Below are 19,952 nucleotides of genomic sequence, written 5' to 3' on the forward strand. Positions count from 1 at the left end.
CTGATACTAAGAATATTCATTCTCATAAATGAGTTAAGTTAAATGTCAAAAATAAATATACATCTGTATACCAGAAGTAACGGGCACAATCCATTTTCATCAATTTTGGGATAATGCTATTAATTATCAGTACTTTCGTTAGCCGCTGTGACGGTCGAGTGGTCATAGTGATGGACTCGCATCACGAGTTCCCGGGTTTGAACCCCACCGTCGCCACAGTGGTGGTCAGCTGAAGGTGGTTTTCTGTGGTTCCCAACTTCAAGGCTCAAATGCGAGTCGATCTCCCCTTTAAAGTCTCACCACATAGAGCAACAGACCTACAAACAGTATAAATGTAATTCCATCATAACACATCACTCACTTCACTTCTGAAATATATATGGCAGCACTTGAAAATCAAACAACACTACATATGCACTCAGACTGTTAAATACACACACAGACTTCCGGCACAACTCACTATGTAGTAAATCGCCCATAGATGGTTAAAGACCAGAGTTGTGCTCAAATGAAAAGAAAGTGCTTTCATTACACTACGCATAGGTATAGGATACCAAGTCCTATTTCAATAAATAAGAGATTCATGTTATAAAACAAGCAAGCTCCATAAAAGCCATACTAAAAAAATCTTTAAATTGCTCTGTAAAATTTCCCTTTTCAAAAATGATGCCCTTCATTTCTGTCATACAGATATATATATAGACTGAACTATTTTTGTATTCTTTGATCATGTGTTTAAAATATAAATAATCAGAGCAAAAAAATTAATGAATTGGACTGCAAAACATTATATTTGTAATACAAAAGTGACAGCAGCACACTTCAATCTCTGAACATGCTAAAAAATATGCGAAAAACACAGTATCTGTATTTCATGTTAGGCTGGCAACAATTAGGTTGGAGCGATAAGTGTAAATGCACAATTTTCATTATTGTTACTAAATTCCAGACAAACACGTTTCTATAGTGAAAACTATTTTATTCTGATTATCCTATTTATTCAGTATTTAATATTGACCTTTTAAACAGTGCCATCTTAACACATGTGCCCACCAGGGCACGGTCCGGGGGCCTCAAGGAAAGAGGGACCTCTGAAAAGTTAGAACCTGTTGAAATTTTTGAAAATTTGTCTCAGAGCCTCAAAAAATCACTTGGTCCACAGGCCCCATGATGCTCTTAAGATGACCCTGCTTCTGAATGTATCGTAAGATTCTTATAGAACCTCGCTTTTCCCAGCATGCCAGTAATGGAGCCAGACTTCAATTCAAAAAGCTGTTGTTACGATTTTTATGGTGATGCAGGGGAATACTGTATGTATATAAGAATATCTGAATGAAAGATATCAAATTAAACTCAAATATTCATTACCTAATACCTTGGGCATTAAAAAAAAACTTTTATGGAACAGTAAAAAATATAGTTAAGTTTCATATGGAATGTTAATTACTCATTCCAGGCAACATATAATTTTTAGAAAAATAATCATTTCTGAAATAAAAGCTGAGAAGTAAAGATAAGTTTTCTTACAGAATAATTAAAACTCAAGAATAGAAACAAGTTATTTTTCTATGAAAATCATATAATAATTTACCTTCAGCTTTCGGAAGGCACACCTTTTCTTGAGTTTCTGTGTGATGGAGCTTGGAACGCTCAAATCCTTCAACACCAGTTATAAGATTGTTGTGGGTTTTCTCTTGCTGCACATCTGCAAATTCAAGATAAAAATGAAGGTTTTAAAATACTCTTCATTCAAAGGAGAAAGAAAGTGATGGCTTAAATTTTTTTTTTTAATTCCTACTCAATAGAACCTGCCTAAGTCAGACAGAGGGTTAGCCAAATGAGAGAAAGATCTTGTTAAAATAGGGGTCTTCAACCTTTCAGACATGGCAGGCCAAATTAGAACTTTTTATGAAACCATGGACCACCAACTTATGTAATTTAGTGACATCTTAATAGAAAGGGGCAAAATGAGCCCTAAGTTAAACAAGGACAATTGATAAATATTTAATATTATTTCGCTAATTATCAATTTTAATTAGCTCTACAATAATTCACTAATTTTGAAATTTGTTTCAAAAATTATAAAATTATTTCACCAAGTAATTTTGAATTTTCAATTCTGGAACTGTTTCTTTCGCTAATTCTGGAACTGTTTCTTTCGCTAATTCTGGAACTGTTTCTTTCGCTAATTCTGGAACTGTTTCTTTCGCTAATTCTGGAACTGTTTCTTTCGCTAATTCTGGAACTGTTTCTTTCACTTATTCTAGAGCTATTCCTTCCATTTATTCTAGAACTACATGCATTTCTTCCACATTTATTCTAGAACTACATGCATTTCTTCCACATTTATTCTAGAACTACATGCATTTCACGGTCACAGTCTTCCACATTTATTCTTCTATTAGTTTCAAAATTTTTAATTCATTAATTCTAGAATTAAGTTTTTAAAATTTTTTTCAACCAAGGAAGTGATTGGCAGGCCACAACAAAAAGCTTTGAGGGCCAAATGTGGCCAGCAGGCCATGCCTTGAAGACCCCAAGAGTTAAACAAGGGAGATGAATACACAGGTGTCCCTTGCTACACACGATTAGTGAAACCTCAATGAACTGATACTTCCAGACCAAGAATAATACTGTTGTAGAGTGATTATCATTATATATATAGAGATGCAATGTTATCACATGCCACCAAATTTATACTCTTGTTGGCATCTTTTCTAAATTAGCATTGCTAGTACAATCAGGAGATAGAGATTTGGAAAATATAATAAAATTAATTATAATATACACAATAAAATAAGTTATAATAAAAAAATTGCAATTGATTAGTTCATTAATAGAATTATTGAATTGAATGTATTGACCCTGTAAAGAGGTTTGCTACATCACACTTGTGTCCTTTACATGAAATACCAACATTACCACTTTTGGTAATCAGGTAGTGCAAAATAGATATTCACCCTGAGAACAAAAACATGCAACAAGTTTAATAATATATTGACAGTGATTTTGAGCAAGATAGTGAAAAATGTTGTGGCAGTTTTAATATCTTTCCAAAAAATAATTGTTATAGAGGGATTTAGCAAGGAAAAAATATTGTATCAAGGGGAGTTCAACATTAGACTATAGGAAATTCGAACAAGATTTGAAAAAAATATGGTTGTAAAGAGACTTATTGTTATAGAGTATCTTTTGTAAAGAGGTTTCATTGTATTTAGTTCCCGTACAATAATTGTGCAAGAAGAAAATGTGTGAAGTGAGTTGCATAAGCGGGATAAGAAGGGTTTCTTAAAAATAATGCTGAAAAAAATTATGCCTAGCAGCAAAAGAAATTTTTGTAAATTAATTTCTTAAAATTACAATTAAATCTTGTGAATTCATGTCAGATGAATTTAAAACCATTTCATAAATGCTATATAACTATGAATAGGCTACATCTTATTCAATCGGATGAATATGAATCTCTGTACTCACAAATAGCCAATGATATGGCAATTAACATTGTAATAAAATAGATATGGACAGCATTCATCTCCACTGGCATAAGCAAAATAGGGGAAAGAGAGGTTTAGGGTTTAACACTCCTTCTTAAGCCGAGATGGGTTTTTTTACGGTAAAAAGGAACTCCACACCCTTGAGAAAATACAGTATATGACTGTGCATCTCTTTATAAAAATTTCTGCAACAAGCTAGAGAATTATGAAAATTTCTCTAAAATGTTACATGCCTTACCTTCAGCTTTTGGCAGACAGACTTTCTCCTGAGTTTCAGTAGGAATGAGCTTCGAGCGTTCAAATCCTTCAACTCCACTGATCAAATTGTTATGAGTCTTTTCCTGTTGCACATCTGTATATATGAAAAGAGGGGAAATAGATCAATTCTTGGAATAATTGTAGAAGTTTTCACTTACAGTAAATATTTTTTCTATGTAATTTAAAATAATATTTCATTCCCAAATCACTGTCGCTGAGAAATTTAAATAAGTTAAAAAGTTATGCATAAAATAGCACAAAGCCAAGTACATAAAATTATGAGAATAAAATCATATCGCAAACATGTAATGCAAACTGAATATAACTAATGAGATGGTATTACCCAAGTAGTTGCCTAACGTCAAATATGACGTAAAAATTTGGTCATTATCCCTGAATGAGTCATCAAATGACCACAAATCATGGTCATGGAATGGTGATATTAAATAGCATAAATGATTTTATGTCATGAAAATCATGAATTTCTTACAGAATTGCAGGGCGGTCATTTCAACTTTATCCAGGAGGGATGGGGGGGGGGACAAAGAACATACTCAATATATATGTGTGTATTTCATCTAGTTTGTCCATTTCTATTGTATTTTTTAAAGCCGGGGGCAATCATCCTCCCCTCCAATCCCCCCCCCCCCCTCTGTCCAGCCCTGATTGTCCAGGTCTGTCCAGGTCTTCGTATTTTTCATTTCATTTCTTAGTCTACAAAAGGTTGAATAATTACATTTTTTATAATTCAAAATAATTTTGTCCAAGAAGAATGAGAAGTATCTGACATAGTGAGCAATAAATTATTTTTATTGCTCACTCTATGTATAATAAAATAATCTATTACACAATAGTGCAAATAATTTAAATAAAGTAACCAATAGAGGTCATCCCATTTGAGTAGTCCATAAAAAAAAAAAAAATGGAGATTTTCAAGCTAATACAAAGATGCTACCACAATGATAAGCTACCAAAACATAGTAATCTTTCATCTCCAATATCTTAATGAATATTGCATTTGAAAAAGCAAATTTTTTTGCAAATGAATTTTGTTAGCAGGTTCTACATTTAACTAACTGGAAGCTTCCGCATACAAGGACTGTATAAAAGTTTTTTTTTATGGGTATGACCACCCTTTTCTTGCCATTCTGAAGTGACATGTCATAAAAGTTTTTTTTGTAATTGTAAGTATTCTTATAAATTCAACGGTTACAGAGAAATCTACTGATCAGACAATTTGGGATATATACAGGGCGTCCTGTAAGTGCTAGCACAGCCTGGGAAAGAACGCGTTAAATGCGGGTAAAATGGTTTTTCTGCATTTAATGCTGTTCTTCCACAAATTTCTTTCATTTTTCGAATTCTAATATCTCTACGAATATTGCACTTAAAAACATGGGTGATTTTTTTGGTAGGCATCAGGAGAGACAGGGCAATCTTTTTAATTGAGCACAGGGACCATATAAAAATTTAGAGGCTTTATTTTGTTACACTATTTTCACTCTCAAAACTGGTACAGGGTAATTTTTGAATGTCTCTCGAGCATTTCTTTCAATAGGAATTGTACCTCTACGATGGATCGTTCATGAGATAAAGGCAGTGGTAGCACTTACAGGACACACTGTATTAATCAAAGGATATTTTAAAAACTTTACCATCTTTAGACGGAAGCAAGATCTTCTCTTTTGTTTCAGCATGTTTCATAGTGGAAGAATCAAAGCTAGTGAGTTCATTCTTCAGCATAGATGGCACTTTAGGGAGATTATCTTTTGCTGCATTTGGCATTTTCACCTGTTAAAAAAGCCCAAGGTAAAAATTGTATACATATCAGAAATGTGATTTTTTTAAAGTTTATACTAATAATAAAAGGGGTAAAAAAGCAAATGGGATTCATCCAGTACTCACAGAAAACTTCTCCATGAGGATTCCCCAGACTGGAGCCCCGTTGGACCATGAAAAATTTTCACTTGTATTCATTCTAACGAATAAATTCCAGTGCCCCAATTCGTAGAATTTTAGAAGGGGGCCCCAAAATGAAACCTGCCAACTTCCACATGGGGCCTTTACTGGAAGCTTGTTGGACATCCCCCTCTGTGAGGGCCACAAAAAAATTCATTTGTTTTTGATTGCTTTTAGATCAAGGGTGTTTAATCTTTAGGAGAGTGAGGACCACTTCAATGATTGGAAAATGTATCGCGGGCCACTTAAGTGGTGTCGAACTGCACAGAGAGTTGAGTGGTCTTTAAATGTGCCACGAGATACTTTTTGTGATGTTCTTTGGGCAGTGCCGTCTTAAGTTCATCATGGGCCCCGGGCCAAGTTATTTTTTGAGGCCCTACCAGGCCAATTCTCGAAAAGTTTTGTGAGGCCCCCTTTTCTCGAGGCTGGGTGGGCCCATGCGTTAAGACGGCACTGGCTTTAGGCTGCTTGAGTGATGTGGAACTTTCATTTCAGTCCATTTTTACAAGGGTTTTTATTTTGAGGTTTCGAGCTACATCAGATGACTCAAAGAGCCACATTTGGCCCGTGGATCACAGGGTGAGCATCATGTGTTTTAGATGGTTAATAACACAGAGGATGACAAATTATAAATTTTTGGATATATATATATATATAGTCGTTGGCGTACGCGGGGGAGGGGGGGGGTTATAACCCCCAAAGCCGAGATTAGTGTTATATTGCGGGAAAAAACGTAAACCCCCTGATAAGGGAAAAAATTTAAACCTTTTAGTCTAATCCCGTACGAACTCCAAGGGACCGGAGAAATCACTTCTTTGTAAGGAAATTTCGTTATAAAGGAATTCCTGTTTTTTGCATTGTTCTTATGTCTAATGGATTAGAAATGGGTTTGTTAAAACGAGATTTTTGCTATAACGGTATTCATCAGTATATAAAATCGACTTTTTCCCAGTATATAATTCATCAGACATATTTGGCATATTCAAAATTTGTGAAAGGAATTTTAAATTCAATATGATTTTCAGTGGATCTTCATTGGATTTTTTTCAGCGATTTCAGCCAGGTTCTTTTTAAAAAATTTCTAAGCAGCGCGAAGTTTCTCAAAAGTGAAAAGTTTCGATGTCATGCAAGTTCGGAAGTGCGTAAAAGTTGATTGCGCTTTTATTTCCCGTCAAATCGAGCTCAAATTACGTGATCCACCTTCAAAGAGAATTACATGCAGTATATCTTGAGAATAACAAGAAAGGTCGCCCTAAATAGGAATGATTTCTAGGTTGAGGAGGAGGTTGACTAGCAAGGTAGGTATAAGAGGTCGGTCAACGTCCGTTCTGTTGTTAACTTCGGGTTCCACCTCCGCGGAGATCACAAATAATAACCAGTAAAGGTTGTTGTTTCCATTATTTTCACTTCAAGCTCGCACGCGGAAATTCATCGCTGCCGAAATAAATAAAAGAGCTCTCATCTCGGTGCATTCACACCTGTCATCTCGCAAGCGCATCAGGATATCCCATCTTCACGCATTTAAAAAAAATTATGTAGCAGCAATTTACGATAAAGCTAGCAAAGCAGCATTTTCTGAATAAATTTGGCAATCAAAACAAACAATATCCGTTCCTGATGAGAGAGAAAAAATAAATTCATGTATTTTTTGGCTTCGCAAGCATTTGGCGGTAATCGATTTCCGATTCTGTTGCCTACAAAAAAAGTTTTGAAACGCTACAAGTTATTGGAAGCCAAAGCTAAATTATCTTTAAATTATGAAATATACACAGGATCGAAGCTGGACAAATACCTAAAAATTTACATGCCCGAAAAATAATAGCACTGGAAAAACTTACTTGAAAAAAAAATTGATTTATTAACATAAAAGTATTGAAACTTGTTGTAACTGAAATTTTGAAAATACTAAAATTCAAAAGGAATGGTCACCTATTGAAAATCTAAAACTAGTCAAACCGCTAATTACAGTAAAAGTCCGTTCTAACGAGTAGGCTATAGCTTATAACGATAATCGCGATGTAACGACTGATTTGCAGGAGATTGTCAAAGAGCTAATGTTACAAAAAGCATCTGCTTTTAACGTGATAGCACCATAGATTTAACCATGTTATTTCTGCAAAAAAAAAAAAAAAAAAAAAAATCATTTCTAACACATTTGGGGGGGGGGGGATGAACCGTACCCCCCCCCTTTCGTTTCTCTCTCACTACGGCCTTATTACCTTGTTAATTTGTATAATATGATCCAAAAAACTCACTAACGAAGTTAGCTGGCTTCCAGGCTTGACAAATCCCAGGTGTCCAGTCGCCATTTTGAACGACTAAAAATAAATTGATAATGGTGCTTATTTTTTCATGTATGGTGACTGAGGTGAAGTTTGAGGCAGTGCCGTCTTAACGTATGGGCCCAACCGGGCAGGGTCCGAGGGCCTCAAGAGAAGAGGGGCCCCACAAAAATTAAATCTGGTTGAAATTTTCTAGAATTAACCAGGTGGGACTCAGAAAAATCACTTGGCCCGGGGGCCGATGATGCTCTTCAGGGCCGTCTTGTCTGAGGGCAGTACAAAATTATCGTAGATTATATATCAGCGGTGTTTGCTAGCGTGGAAAGCGGTCCTTAAGTCCCGGACAAAAGAATACAATGCATTTTATTCAGATTTTGTTGGAAAAAAAATCTTGGCGCTTATGAACTTTTTTCTGGCACCAAATTTTTTTTTGATTTGTCAATCCTTGCCAGCTAAATAAAAATGGCGAAACAGACAGGAAATTCCAACACCACCCATATCTCACAGAAGCGGGGGGGGGGGGGCGTCATTTCTCATTTCTGGTATTTTTATTCTAAAAAAAATTGTGATATGAGCAGATAAGCATATGATCCACCCAAGTTGCCTATTTGAATTGCTCACGTCGAATATCGAGAATTGGCGAGTTTTCGTCGCACTTAGAGTGTTGCATCAAGCGCAGAGGATACAACTATAAATGATGGTTCACCGATTACTCAACGTGAGATATCGAGTGACTTCATAAGTAAAGATAGATCTGCCACGAGTAAATGGCGACATGGAAAGAAATAATATCGAATTCTTCAAATCGGAATTCGTGAAAGGAAACGGTGCGCAGAGTTTTTTTTTATCACAAATCTAACCGAACTGATTTATCAGTAGGATTCCGCTCTATCCCGATTCACGGAATCCACTGCGGTTGCAATTTTGCAAAAATTTCGCGAGACATTTTCTGACAGAAATCGTTGGTCGGTTGACTGCGCACAATTGCTTGCTCCTTTTTGCCAAAAGATAAGAACTACTTCCCCTCTCGAATCAAAACGTCACCAGATAACAGAGCAATGCACTTCCGTCTATGGGCTCGGGAAATGGCGTTTATTATGCACTAGTGTTACTTACGGCACGGCTTTTTTTTTGGGCGAGTCTTAAAAACTGCGATATGCATATGTATCTCATGAAGGTGAAAGTTGGGTAAGAGATTGATAAGCGCTGGCAAGTTTTTGGGTTGGTCTCCCACTACTTTGCCTCTGACACTTCAAATACGAAAATTCCTTGGGAAAAAAATGTTACAGGTATCCCTCGCTTTACGAGATTTTTAAAAGTTGAGTTTAGGAATTCCAACCTGCGAAATTCGGCTTAGACTTGAACTTTAATCCTGTAAATGGGCTTGCAAATATTGAAGATTTAGTTAAATCCTTTGAGACGACGAAAAACTTTGGATTTGATGTAGCCGAGACAAATGTAAGAAAAATTCTCACATACAACTCACGAAATCTCACTGATCAACAACGTTTGGTAACACATTGTCATGAGGAATTTAATCGAAAACAGCGGTTCCACAGTAAAACTAGAATTTCATGCAAGATTCCTCGAAAGACTGGTTTTTATTTTTTTTGGAGATGATTACAAGAAAGAAAATTCATCTCTGCCCCCACGGGGAGCTTTTCTTCCTTGTGATCATCATCTCCAAAAAAATAGTCTTTTGAGGAATCTTATATTAACAAGTGGAGAGGACATTTCTACATAGAATTTTCATATTTGCGAGAAATATACGGAATTCTCTAGCTTTGCTACTGAAGCTTTTATAAGGAGACGAAAAATGCTGCTTGTCAGCCGAATCTTGACTGTCATTAAAAATTATCAGCCTATCATACCAGGCTTTTCAGGAAAGGAAACATCTACACTCACTGGAATCGATCAAAAGTAGTGGAGACAGAAAAAGTATTAATTTAATTCATTCATATTGTCTAAATTCACGGGATTTATTCATAAGTTTGAATTAATTCATTTAAAAAGTTCCTTCGCTGCTGCGTTCAATTTTTTTAATCCTTTTGGTTTCTGGAGAAAACCAACCCCTATCTTTCCCATGTTAAATTCAACTCACTTAACGTGATTTCGTCAGCTTCGGTTATAGTAGAGGGAAGAGGTAAGTGGTACGAGAATTGCGACTAGGAAGAGAAAAAGGCATAGGGGTAGATGAGACGTCTGCGCATAATAGAGAAGGAAGATAGAGAAAATATGACAGGAGGAGTTCCGAAATGTAAGAGTGTGATGATGATCCCTCCGCAGAAGAGAAAAAGGAGAAACGGACCAATCAGCAGATCGAGGTGAAAACAAACCAGATTGTTCAAGTCGCGCACCTCGTTCTTTCTCATCTATGTCTCGCTGCTCGAGTATGTGAGGTGTAGAACAAAACAATATAATTATTTTTCGTCGCAAGTCTTATCCCTTTAACACCGGAAAAATGTTAAAAACATGAATGTTTGTTGTGTTTCACCCGCACAATCGATAGAGCTGAGTCTTGAAGGGTTATACACTCCCGTACCTCGCTGTGGAGTCCACTATGTGTTCGGCCTAAAACGCGACTATTTTACGGAACCAATAAGACACTTGCCTAAAGTACTGTCCCATATAATTTCTCTCAAGTCCTTGAAATGAGTAGACGACGTGTTACGACCAGACAAAATGCAGGACGTCACAGGTTTACTCACAGAACAGTCCTATTTACAAACAGAGATCTTGATGGAACACAATCGACAAATAACGTCTCGTCTTCCAGATACAATGTCAACAACTGCATAGTTACGGGAAAGCGGCGCCACTTTAAAAAGGTCAAAAGATAGATTTTTCTAATATCTCCTCGGGACATCTTTTCACTTCTCCTTTGGCATCGCATCGGAGCTGTCGACAAACGCGTCAAGTCTGTGGTTAATTTGGCGAGATTTACAGAGATATGCGCCACCGATTATTTACCTGTGAAAATGACCTAATAAATGATAATTACTATTTACATAATTTTCGTAATAGTACTAAATGATGGTGTTGCGAAATTCGTCCTTGTCAAAAATTATCCTGTGTGTGTGACGCGGAGGTACAACAGAAATATCAACATAATCACAGTAAAATATTACTACCGCAGGGAGTCCCACACCGAGGGGTTAGTGTACCAACCTCTCGGCAAGCAAAATGTCGATAGCTGCCGTTCGGAATCAGCAATTGTAAGTCCCTCTCTAATATCCCTCGTATGCAGAAAGTGACCGTGGTACGATAAAAATGGTAGGAGAATCTAACTCATAGACGTTCCCCAAATCTCCATGTACGTACTTGTACCACATAGTATATTGTTATGGAAACACAAAAACCTGTTCATGCAAGTAACCCAGTACGTACAGGTATATAAAATAATCTAACTCCAGAATCTTTCCCATTTTTCCTGATGCAATCATAGATTTCACTTTAGGCGAATCTTTGCATTGACCTTAGGTGACGGAAAGGGGGAAACCGAGACTATTTCAGATCCCCAAATAATTAATCAGTACACAATTCAACAAAATCCCTCCCCCATCCCGCGTACCGGTTCAAGACAACTAGCAACTTTCATCCCCCCCTCAATGTTTTCTTCCTGTCGCACCTTTGACATGGAGAAAGAAAAAAAATATGCAGGAGCAGCAACAAAATTAACATCGGGAGGGTTAAGGTATGATGTCGGATAAAACTACTCCATTGCTGTACCGCACAGAGATATAGGGCTGTGTAAGTGGAATTCAACATAGAAAACCTTCTGAAATCCTTTCCGATCGAGGACGTAATATTACGTCCCGACACCAATGGAATAAATTCGAAGATGTTTTCTTTCCTGTCTCATTATCGCGAAGCTTTATAGTAACCCTATAAATTGAAGTTGTTTTTTTCGCTTTCTTTCTTTCTATACTCTCCTGTTAATGATTTTTTCCCATACATGAAAGGTATCTTTCTGTTAAATGCATGGGAGAGCGAGAGAGAACGCGTAGGGTGAGGGTGAAAAAAAAAAGACATCTATTACACCTTTCCTAATGTGCAGTTAGGTTAGGTCGGCGTTACCAGATATATCACCGATTCGTCAAATAAAGTATCAAAGCTTGTACGTGAACTGGTTAATTGCACTGGTTGATAGTTTGCCACCACAATCATTCCCACGGCTCTATTCTTATCCGAAAAAACGACACAAATATAAAAAAAAACATCACAATTTACCGTTCATTAACACACTCAGTCTCACTACCACAACATCACTACGATTAATAAAAAAACTTGCAAAAGCACCAAATTTAAGCTCTTATAAAAAGCTCAAAACCGACTGACAGTAGAAATACAGAACCCGTTTATTAACCAGCGATAATTAACGAATTCTGAGAGCTTGCAAATCATCATTTCTTCGATGAATTTTCACGAAAAAACTAAAAAAACCTTTGATTTGGTTGATAACGGGAACAAAAAAAAAAAGGGTCAAATGGCGTTAAAATGGTTATAAATCGAACTTCAACTCGCTGGAGGCACCGTTTCGTGTCCTCTAGGTTGTTAGTTGGGCCGCTGAACCATAACGACTAGACAAGAAAAGAGAGATAGATGCAGCTTGAGATTCAGCTCTATAGTGGAAAAACGAGAGGATGATATTACATTCTCTTGCAGCAGTGACGCTCACCATTTTCTTCCAACCAAGGTTACGAATACCAATTTCAGAAAGAAAAGATGACAACGAATAAACGGCGTCTCTTGGAAAGAATGAATTGATTCTTTCCATTCTTTTCAATGCGGGCGGGACATCGACCTCATGGGACACGAGACCGACTTCCCACGGAATCGGTGGCATCCAACTCATTTCTTCGCGTGCAGGTATAAACGAATATTACTCATCGAGCCGATTACGCAAGTTATGCGAATATTGCCGATTGAAACTAATGTTTGCTAATATCGAACAGTTCCTTCCGACGGCCATCTAAATACAGCAGCTTTCAACATTATGGTCCTCAGACAGATTCGATAATTTAAGTTCTAATCGAATGAAAAATTTAATTGTATGTGTTGCGGTAAATGTGAGAAATCGGTGATTATGCATAATCGCCAATCGTCATTTTGAGATTGATAAATTTCACTACATTTATCGCTTACCGGAGATTAGGAACAGTTAAGCGTTTAAAAGGTCGAGACGACCCCCCCCCCCCCTCCCGAGCGACTCCGAAGGTCGCGTCTTGGGTAAACTGGATAAACACTAAAAGAAGTAGGCATAACCACTCTTACTTGTAATTACACAGGGTGTCTCAAACAGTGTCGTCTTATGGAACCATGGGGGCACGCATGGATCCACCCGGGCACCTCAAGAGAAGAGGGGCCTCAGAAAAATGAGATAGTTGAATTTTTCTATAATTTAACTCAGTGGCCCGGTAGCCCGTGATGCTCTTAAGACGGCCCTGCCCATAAATTCGTAATTTGATTAACCCCTTTACGATCACGGACGTAATATTGCGTCCTAATACCAGCGGCATAAATTCAAACGAATTCTGTTTCCTTTCCTCATCATCGTAAAGCTTTATATAATGACCCTATAAACTTAAGTTACTTTTTTTCTCTACTTTCTTTCTATACTCCTGTTAATTCCCTCCCATATAATGTATCTTTCTACTAAATGATGTAAGAGCGAAAGAAAACACGTGCGGTGAGGGTGAAAACAGACAAAAACTTCTCTCTATTATACTTTTCCCTTTTATATATATTTTCTTTCTCTTCCTTTTTCTAACGTGCGGGTAGGTTAGGACGAGGTTACCAGATTTATCACAGATTCGTAAATGGAGATTATCCAAATTTCTCGCCAAAAGCTTGTACGTGAAGTGGTTAAAAATTCCTGACAATTGAAAGAATCGGTACAGTTGAATGCGGCTTGCGAAAAAGTTATGACGAAGGTCATAACTTTTTTACAAATTTTTGTACAAAAATAAAATTCTTGTTGAAACTTTGTTGATAGAGGGCGCTGCAAGCAAGAAAAAAATCACTTTTTCCAGATTTTTTTTCTTCTATCTCTTTTGTATCCGAAACGTTCGTAAAGCTTCAACCGGTGATTCGTGGCGAGGTAAAACAACTTAAACAGTCCTTTTTCCGCATGTAAATATCACGACGAAAACTTTATGCAAGCGCTAGTAACAGGAAAATTCAGAAATGAGATATTAATTGTATATTCATTTCACAGGAGCTTGATTTACACATTTCAAATGATTTGCTTTAGTGCTGTGCCCTCTATCAACATAAAATTGAACCAGTTTTTTTTCCCCTTTGAAAAAATACCCCCCCCCCCCGGTTCGTGAGAAAACTGTCGCAAACCGCATTCAAATATACAAATTCCTTCCACTATTTACGAATGTATAGGGCAGCGTGTACACAATCTTTAAGCGCAGCTGGTAAATTTGATAAATACTTCAAATATACCGCTTTTACCAGTGAGATTAAGCATATTACTTTAACGGGTACACAATACTTTTTTTTCCCTCCTTTCTTTCTATACTCCTGTTAATGATTTTTCCCCCACATTTGTATTTTTCTTCCCGTTAGGCGTCAACTCGGAGATAAGTATTTGTAAATATTCGTTAAAAGTACAGTCATCTGAATAATAAATCCTGTCACAACAATGGGACCGATTTATCCTTTACCAATACTAAATGGCAATTATGCATTTAGTACGACCAAATTTATCAAACTTACCAAAATGGTCAGTGGTTATGCATAATCACTGGATTTATCGCATTTACCTCGTAACATATACATCGCATATTAATAATATATTATTACTAATTCAAATAAAAGATTAGAACTTCACACTCAAGGCGATCATATCTTATCGAAGAAAAATACGGATACATTTAAAAAAAAAATTGCAATCCTTAGTAGGTATCACTGATTTCCATCAAAAAAAGTGCAATATTCGTAAAAATTTCCAATTATTGCTAAAGGGTGGGGGAAACAAATGACTACTGCAAATTACAGTAAATGAAAATGAAATGTATTTCACGAAAAGAAAAACGTTGACCATCGCTTAAGGTTGATTTATTTCATCGAAAACCAAAGGGGAAATCAGGATCTTAAATACGGGATATTGATAATATTGTCGACAGAAACATTGCCGTAAGTCGGCAAAAATCACCAATTATTGCTGAAAACGGAGAAAATTACAACTAGGCGGGAAATGAAGTGCTATTGGAACTCACATCGAATCGTTCACAGAAAAAACATTGAACATGACAAATAAAATGTGGGATGGATACAACAAAAAATCCCTCTTAACGGTCGCCTCTCTTTTGCGGTAAAATAATGATTTCCCCTTACATAATGAAAGTATACATTTCAAGCCCCTGATTAACGGTCACCCTCTTTTAAGGACGAATTTTTTTGTCCCGTTGGTGTCCGTAAAAAAAGAGGTTTCACCGTATTTATAATTAAAGCAAAAATTATACAATATACAAGGCCTCCACTGGAAACGAAAATTTACTGTCGGCCGGGCCAGCACACGACCTCCTATATAAGATTACATATAAGGCCGTAGCCAGTATCCATTTTGGCGCCCCCTTTCCGAAATTTATAACAAAAAGGGTGAACGGGCCACCCTTCCTGGTGATTCCGAGCACTAGACACCCCCCTACGCAGCCCTGATAATGTAAGCTATAAGTAGCACTAGAAAATTAATGACGTAAAAACCGACAGAATATGTTTAATACAAAAATGCATTTGTGCTCTAAAAAAAATATGCCGCGAAGACCTAAAAATATGCCATTATGAATAGGTTGACCATATTTCCTAGAGAAAAATGCTGGAAATTTTGCAGAAAATCGCCAATCATTTTCAAAAATGTCAAAGGTGCACAAATAAAATTGACTAGCTATTAATAGCCAAGGAGATTGTAATCCCCATTCACAGCTACATGACTTATAGCGATCAAAAATCAGCAATCATTGCCATAAATAAGTGAAATTGCAACAGTACAAATATTCAGTTACTACACATCACTCACTTCACTTCTGAGATAAGATGGCAGCACTGAAAAATCATACACAACACTAGACACGCACTCAAACTGTTAGGTACACACACTTAACTTCCGGCACAACTCACTAGGTAGTAAATTGCCTCTGGCGATAGACCTGAGTTGTGCTCGGTTTGAAAAAAAAATTATTGCTAATACCTCCGAAAAATCGCTAATTGTGGGAAATGAACTAGGTAATACAGCTTGTGCGAAAAAATTCATTATAAAACTAAAATGTGCAAAATAATGCTCTAAAAACAGTGGTTCCCAAAGTGGGAATCACGACAATGAACGGTCACGATAGATCCTCCAAAATAAAAACGACCAAATAAGAAATTAATTTTTTTTAAATACGTCACACACACAAAACTAAAAAATGCCTTTACTCAGCTGAGCTAATTACTATGTATCATACAATAAAATTTAATCAAATTCTACTTGTACAATAATTAATATATCATGTTAATACTTTTACAGGGCGACTCAGAGAATTACAAGATTTTAAAATTTGTTAAAAATTGAAAACACAGAATTTGCTTAGTAGCGCCCGGAAGTACAGGCAAAATGCCATGTCTTTTTGCATATTTTCAAACTTTTTTTTTTTTGTGAAAGTGGCTTTTTTGAATAATTCTTGTCGCAAATTCCTATCTAGATAATGTTATATGTTTATTCGTGAATTTTAGAGGTCATATTCTGTAGAACTTAAATGCTTTCAGCATTGAAAACTTCAAAAGATTTTTTTTCCAAATTCTCAACCCTTAGTATTAAGGGGCTCGGTCAATTGCCCTCCAGATATGGAAGGGTTTGAATTTTAGTGTTCTTGCAACAAGTCGATTGCTCCCAGTCTGATTTTTTTCATTGTAGGCGATGGACCGGGGGGAATTTCAAAATTTATCAAACATGTTATTTAAGTAATCACATGTAAAAATTATGTGCAATTCGGTTGAGAATCGAGAGCTGTCACAAAAATGTATTGATTCACCTGCCAGAAAAAAAAAATGGTTTTGACTAGCGTCCTCTGCTGTCGAATTAAAACATTAGTTTTTGAATTAATGTGAATAGTATATTATGATAATCTCTTTTTTTGCCAAAATTAATGTTCTAATTTACTTTTAAGATTAAATTTATTATAGTTGAACTCAATTACGGGGAATTTGATGCAATGAATAATATCGGTTAATATAATTTTGAATTTTTATTTTGATCGCCGGAGAAGTTTTGCTTCTCTTCGAGTCAGTTTAAGTTTCGATTTTGTGCGCGTCCGAATAAATTAGTTTTGTTTTTTGGCGTCACCTTTCTTTGACTTTGAATATTACTTTCTAGTTTTACACGTGTAAGTTTTGGTCCTACTTTATCAGATTCTATCTTTTTTTTATCCGAGAAATCAATTTCTCAATTTCTAAAATAATTATTTGGAAAAATTCTATCCACTTATGAAAAAATCGAATACAGTGAAAAATATCGGTTAATACGATGTTTCTTCTGCTTTCATGAGCCAGCCTGAACCATTAAAATAATTTGATGCCCATTGTAAAGAATTGTCTATATGCTTTGTTAATCGTGCATTGAATGTAGGAAACAGGGCTATACAAATACAACGCCACAACAGGCAAAATGCCCAACGACGTGGCTGAGAAAAAGATGCCCATAAAAATATGGATGTCATGTATTTCAAAAATATAGCAATCCAATTAAAAATGCAATTAACAAAAATTGTAAACAATATATACACATGATAAAATATTATACAATGCCCATAAAGAATACTTATGGTTGTCTTATTCTAAGTATGGATAGCTTCTCGATTTCAAATTGCTCGACATGTGTCCAGGGCATGTAAAAATTTCGACCGGACATACATTTCTTATATGCCTTTACATTGGCTTCGTTCGATACATTTTCTAAAAACACTACATTCCTAATCTTTTAACGCTGATATAGATTCTATTGTTTTTTTTATCCGAGAAATCAATAATTTCTAAAATAATTATTTGGAAAAATTTATTATTGGAAAAATTGTGTCCACTTATAAAATAATCGGATACAGTTAAGAACGCAACCGTTGAGAAACGCTGAAATTCGTTATTACAATTTTTTTCCACGATTAATACATGTTTTTTTAATGTCAAGCAAATTCATTCAACGAAGCTATAAAATTCAGAGGTTCACTCCCTGTATTTACAGCGGTTCTTCTTGCAATGGTAGAAATGTTCAAACAGGAATGGGGGGGGGGGGGCGTTACAAGATTTAAGAATGTATATTAGTAGACTGAATATTACGAAAAATATCAATTTCCGAACTCGATTCCAAGAAAAACATTCCCGCTAGAGGTCAGTTCAAAAATAATTCAGTGGGTTTTATTCCTCCGCGAGAACAATAATTGTCTTCTGGGAAATATCCAGACTGAGTTACTATGAAAGACATTTTATTTCCGTACATTTGTCAGTCGTAAATAACGCAATTTGAATAACTTTTGCACGACTTCTCAACATGTTTCTTTTCTTTTTTCGGATAAGAAGACAAATATGCGGCATAAAAGAACAAAAATGAAAGGTATACAGAAAAGAGGTCATCAATTCATTTTTCGCTGAATTAAGTTGGAACGCGAGTCCTCAATATACAGGGTGTCCAGGCTAGAGGTATCCAAAAGTAATGAATTTTATACTACTAAACCATACATGCACCTCGTATACTCCTCTAGATTAATTTCTGACGAATTGATACATACTGGAACGTGTTGCGCGTTTATGTATACATGTGTTACTGCCAGAGCCCAAAACTGGCCGGGTCAACTGGGCAGCCAATGTCCGAATTTCGGACATTCACCGATGATATATCGATAATAATCCTATATTTCAATCACTAAGATATATATATTCCGATTCCTTTGGGTTGCCATAGTTAACTAACTATAAATGGCCGTAATTATCACAAAGAAATGCGCCAACGTGGCGATGACTCCGAATCATAGGAATCGATTTAAGGGCAGGCCAAAGCCCAAAATTCGGACATTGGCCGGGTAAACTGAGCCGGCCAGCGGGTGGTAGTAACATATACGCACAACACATATATATATACATACACGTGCACAGTTTTTATATATATACGCGCACACACGGCCACCACTAACATTAATGTTGTCAGAGTTAGGCTTGTTTTATGTTATATTGGTGCTCCCATGTCATCCATATTTTGAAGTGAAAATGCCAAATACCTGAATTTTTGTATTACGAATGGCCCATACTGAGAGAACCACTTATGCCTGAGTATAAAAGTGGTACAACGTCGATAAAAAATATTGGTAGAAAACCACAATATAAAAACTTGAAGTCAAGCATGCACACTGCCAACAGCGGCTTCGAGACGCTTTTCGCAGCAGTTGCACCGACTGCAGCATGGGAACGCCGTGGTCCGGTGGCTTGTTTACCAACTTCAAGGTGACCTCCCACTAAAGGTCTGGACACACATATCCGCATCGTGTCCGACATGCGTCGGCCGAGTGTAGGTCATCGCTCGATAAAAAAATTGCACAATGCTAAGCAATGCAGCCGTTCACACATCTCCGCACCGTGGCCATGCACCGTCACCGCAACGAATTCGCACCGTCAGCGATTAGTTTAGTTTATATTTTGACGGTGCGGTGCTCAACCCATGCCCTGTAGGCCAAATGTGGCCCGTGACAAAAAACCACTGAAGTGGTCTCGAGCGACTAGCGGCACACCTCCAGTTCACTTAAGTGGATCATGGTACATTTGCAGATTAGCCTACTGAGTGGTTGGCGGCACATTTTCAGATCGTTCAAGTGGCCCCGCGGCACGCTTACAGATCACTCAAGCGGCCCCGTGACAATTTTTTTAGATAATTTTTGAGGCTCAAGGCTCATTTCCGGATAACTTAAGCCCGCGACATATTGCCAAA

General features: G+C 36.6%; 1 protein-coding gene across 1 annotated transcript in view; it reads right to left on the minus strand.

The window, feature by feature from the left end:
* Positions 1-19,952, minus strand: part of LOC149064915 (uncharacterized) — a 32,780-nt gene that overhangs the window by 4,346 nt on the left and 8,482 nt on the right. Inside the window, exons 2-4 of the mRNA XM_089254752.1 lie at positions 5,408-5,543; positions 3,733-3,846; positions 1,592-1,705 (exon numbers count right to left, since the gene is read on the minus strand). Coding sequence (XP_089110878.1) covers positions 1,592-1,705; positions 3,733-3,846; positions 5,408-5,537 — 358 coding nt within the window. The 5' untranslated portion in view covers positions 5,538-5,543. The remainder of the gene's footprint in view (positions 1-1,591; positions 1,706-3,732; positions 3,847-5,407; positions 5,544-19,952) is intronic.

Source organism: Pholcus phalangioides, unplaced genomic scaffold (assembly GCF_987345545.1).
Source record: "Pholcus phalangioides strain wild (caught in Gottingen) unplaced genomic scaffold, Ppha-v1.0 ptg000042l_1, whole genome shotgun sequence".
NCBI lineage: Eukaryota > Metazoa > Arthropoda > Arachnida > Araneae > Pholcidae > Pholcus > Pholcus phalangioides.